At 50.0% G+C, this 2,718-nt stretch overlaps 1 protein-coding gene across 1 annotated transcript; it reads left to right on the plus strand.

Moving 5' to 3' along the window:
- The first annotated feature begins 660 nt into the window (after positions 1–660).
- Positions 661–1,921, plus strand: LOC125513998 (putative aquaporin TIP2-1). The gene is made up of 3 exons (XM_048679240.2): positions 661–886; positions 996–1,246; positions 1,329–1,921. The coding sequence occupies exons 1-3, from the start codon at positions 760–762 to the stop codon at positions 1,698–1,700; spliced, it is 750 nt and encodes a 249-aa protein (XP_048535197.1). The 5' UTR covers positions 661–759; the 3' UTR covers positions 1,701–1,921.
- The last annotated feature ends 797 nt before the right edge of the window (positions 1,922–2,718 follow it).

Below are 2,718 nucleotides of genomic sequence, written 5' to 3' on the forward strand. Positions count from 1 at the left end.
ATGATGCGATTTTTCAACATTAATATTTACCCTGTCATGGAGAACCGTAGAAGACAGGTTTCTGTCTACAGTATGCACTACCAAATGGCTGTTCAGTTTTTTTATATACCAGGACGAGTTTTGTATTTGAAATCTACATGGACTTCATTGCAAACGGCCGAAACATTGACATATGGGAAAGTTCACTGTACCAGCCCCATAACACTTTGAGCAACTCTTTAGCAATAGCTATTGATCAATCAAGCGGATAAAGTGTCATTTAAAACGAACATGATTTCAACTTTACGAAGTATATAAAAATTCAGAAAACATTGAAAGAGCTGAATAAACTTGACTTGGTTTCATGAGAAACACAAACAGAGGCAACAAGGACGGCGCAGCGAACCCTCCCAGCGATCTAATTGCTCCCCTTAACCAAATAGTATTATTTCATCACAGGATGAGATAAAATACTCCCTAGAAGTTCATAATAGCAACGGAACATTTGAACAAAGCATGGTGCGGTTGGGCGGCCTGGTAGTACCAATCATAGACCAAGCTAATCCTTAAATTAAACAGTTTATGATAATCATCCGCACCGCCCAGAAATACTCTAGTCTGCAATTGGAGCTGGCCATTAAGCTGTTAGCACGATTTCGCGTGTATAAAAGGGTCCTAATGGTGAAGGGACTTCGCTCATCAGTGTTAAGCCATCAGCCCTCTTTGAGTGTGTGGTACAGACAGTAATTTTCCAGGGTAGCAAGAGAGAGTGAAAGCAGAATGGTGAAGCTCGCATTCGGGAGCTGCGGTGACTCCTTCAGCGCCACTTCCGTCAGGGCGTATGTGGCGGAGTTCATCGCCACCCTCCTCTTCGTGTTCGCCGGCGTTGGGTCCGCCATTGCCTACGGTTAGTCACCGTGTCTGTGTGAACCCTCTGTCTCCGTGAATCCAACGGTGATCAGTATGAACGTATGGTACCAGTACCTCAGTGCTAAGTGGCAACTGGGTTCGTGCAGGGAAACTCACCGACGATGGCGCCCTCGACCCGGCTGGCCTTGTGGCGATCGCGATCGCCCACGCCTTCGCCCTCTTCGTCGGTGTCGCGATCGCCGCCAACATCTCCGGCGGCCACCTCAACCCCGCCGTGACCTTCGGCCTTGCCGTCGGCGGCCACATCACCATCCTCACCGGGATCTTCTACTGGGTGGCCCAGCTGCTCGGCTCTACCGCCGCCTGCTTCCTCCTCAAATTCGTCACCCACGGAAAGGTCGGTACTCGCCACATGATGTGATCGCACACTGGCTGCCGTGTAATTTACCGTCCAACTTACCGGTGAACTGTAAACGCAGGCCATCCCGACGCACGGTGTGGCGGCGGGCATGAACGAGTTCGAGGGCGTGGTGATGGAGATCGTCATCACCTTCGCGCTGGTGTACACGGTCTACGCCACGGCGGCGGACCCCAAGAAGGGGTCCCTCGGCACCATCGCGCCCATCGCGATCGGCTTCATCGTCGGCGCCAACATCCTCGCCGCCGGCCCCTTCAGCGGCGGCTCCATGAACCCCGCCCGCTCCTTCGGCCCGGCCGTCGCCGCCGGCAACTTCGCCGGCAACTGGGTCTACTGGGTCGGGCCGCTCATCGGAGGCGGCCTCGCCGGGTTCGTGTACGGCGACGTGTTCATCGCGTCCTACCAGCCAGTCGCCGACCAGGACTACGCGTAAATTGGCGCGTGAGCCCACCGCTCGACCCGTCTCGGATTTGCATCGTTGCTTTGCTCTTCGTCGTGTGATGTGATGGTCAAGGTTGTGTACAAATGGTGTGTCACGGTCACGGCCTTCGTGTTTCCCTTTCCATTCAATCCGTGTAAAATATTTTCGTTCGGCAGCCCTCGTTTGTTTGGAACAAAAAGAAACATGAATATGAACTCTTTTTTTTCGCAAAACACGGGTTTTTCTTCTTCTCATAATGGCTTTATGTTTTTTTAACACAGACGCAAGTATTGAATTCATGCACCAGCCAACTCATCCCGTGTAAAATATTTTCGTTCGGCAGCCCTCGTTTGTTTGGAACAAAAAGAAACATGAATATGAACTCTTTTTTTTCGCAAAACACGGGTTTTTCTTCTTCTCATAATGGCTTTATGTTTTTTTAACACAGACGCAAGTATTGAATTCATGCACCAGCCAACTCATCCAAAAGTCCTTAGACGTATGATCGATGTAGGCCGCAGAATCGTTTTATTTAATACTGCGTTGGCAGAGTGTTGAACTCAAGACCTTTTGGCTCGCATAGCATATTGAATTCATGCACCAGCCAACTCATCCAAAAGTCTGAACTGATGGAGGGAGGTGGATAATATATTTCAACAACAAGCGCTCATATAAACGCGCATACACTCACCCCTATAAACGCACACACGCACACCCTACTGAGCATCTCCAAAAGACTGAGTCGGCATATCATCATGAGATTTAACGAAGTTAGCGTAGGCACCTCGTAGTCGATGGGAACGTTTTCTCCCACTGAAAGCGTATCGCCAGAAATCCCGAAATAAATCCAGGATAAATGCGAGCACCAGGATTTGAACCCTGGTGGGCTGAGGATATCACTGTCCACCTAACCATCTCAACCACAGGTTGGTTCGCAGAATGGCTTTATGTTGGATTGTAAACGAGCGGCCAAACGTCTTCGTGTCCACGCATTGTTCATCTTCTTAATCACCTCTCCCATGGCACATAC

This window comes from Triticum urartu, chromosome 6A (assembly GCF_056163025.1).
Source record: "Triticum urartu cultivar PI428250 chromosome 6A, HENAU_Tu73, whole genome shotgun sequence".
NCBI lineage: Eukaryota > Viridiplantae > Streptophyta > Magnoliopsida > Poales > Poaceae > Triticum > Triticum urartu.

Excerpts from the sequence above, each read along its gene's own strand:
- LOC125513998 (XM_048679240.2), top strand. The coding sequence starts at position 760 with ATGGTGAAGCTCGCATTCGGGAGCTGCGGTGACTCCTTCAGCGCCACT. Across the intron at positions 887-995 it reads TGGGTCCGCCATTGCCTACG|GGAAACTCACCGACGATGGC; the intron begins GTTAGTCACCGT and ends GGGTTCGTGCAG. Across the intron at positions 1,247-1,328 it reads AATTCGTCACCCACGGAAAG|GCCATCCCGACGCACGGTGT; the intron begins GTCGGTACTCGC and ends CTGTAAACGCAG.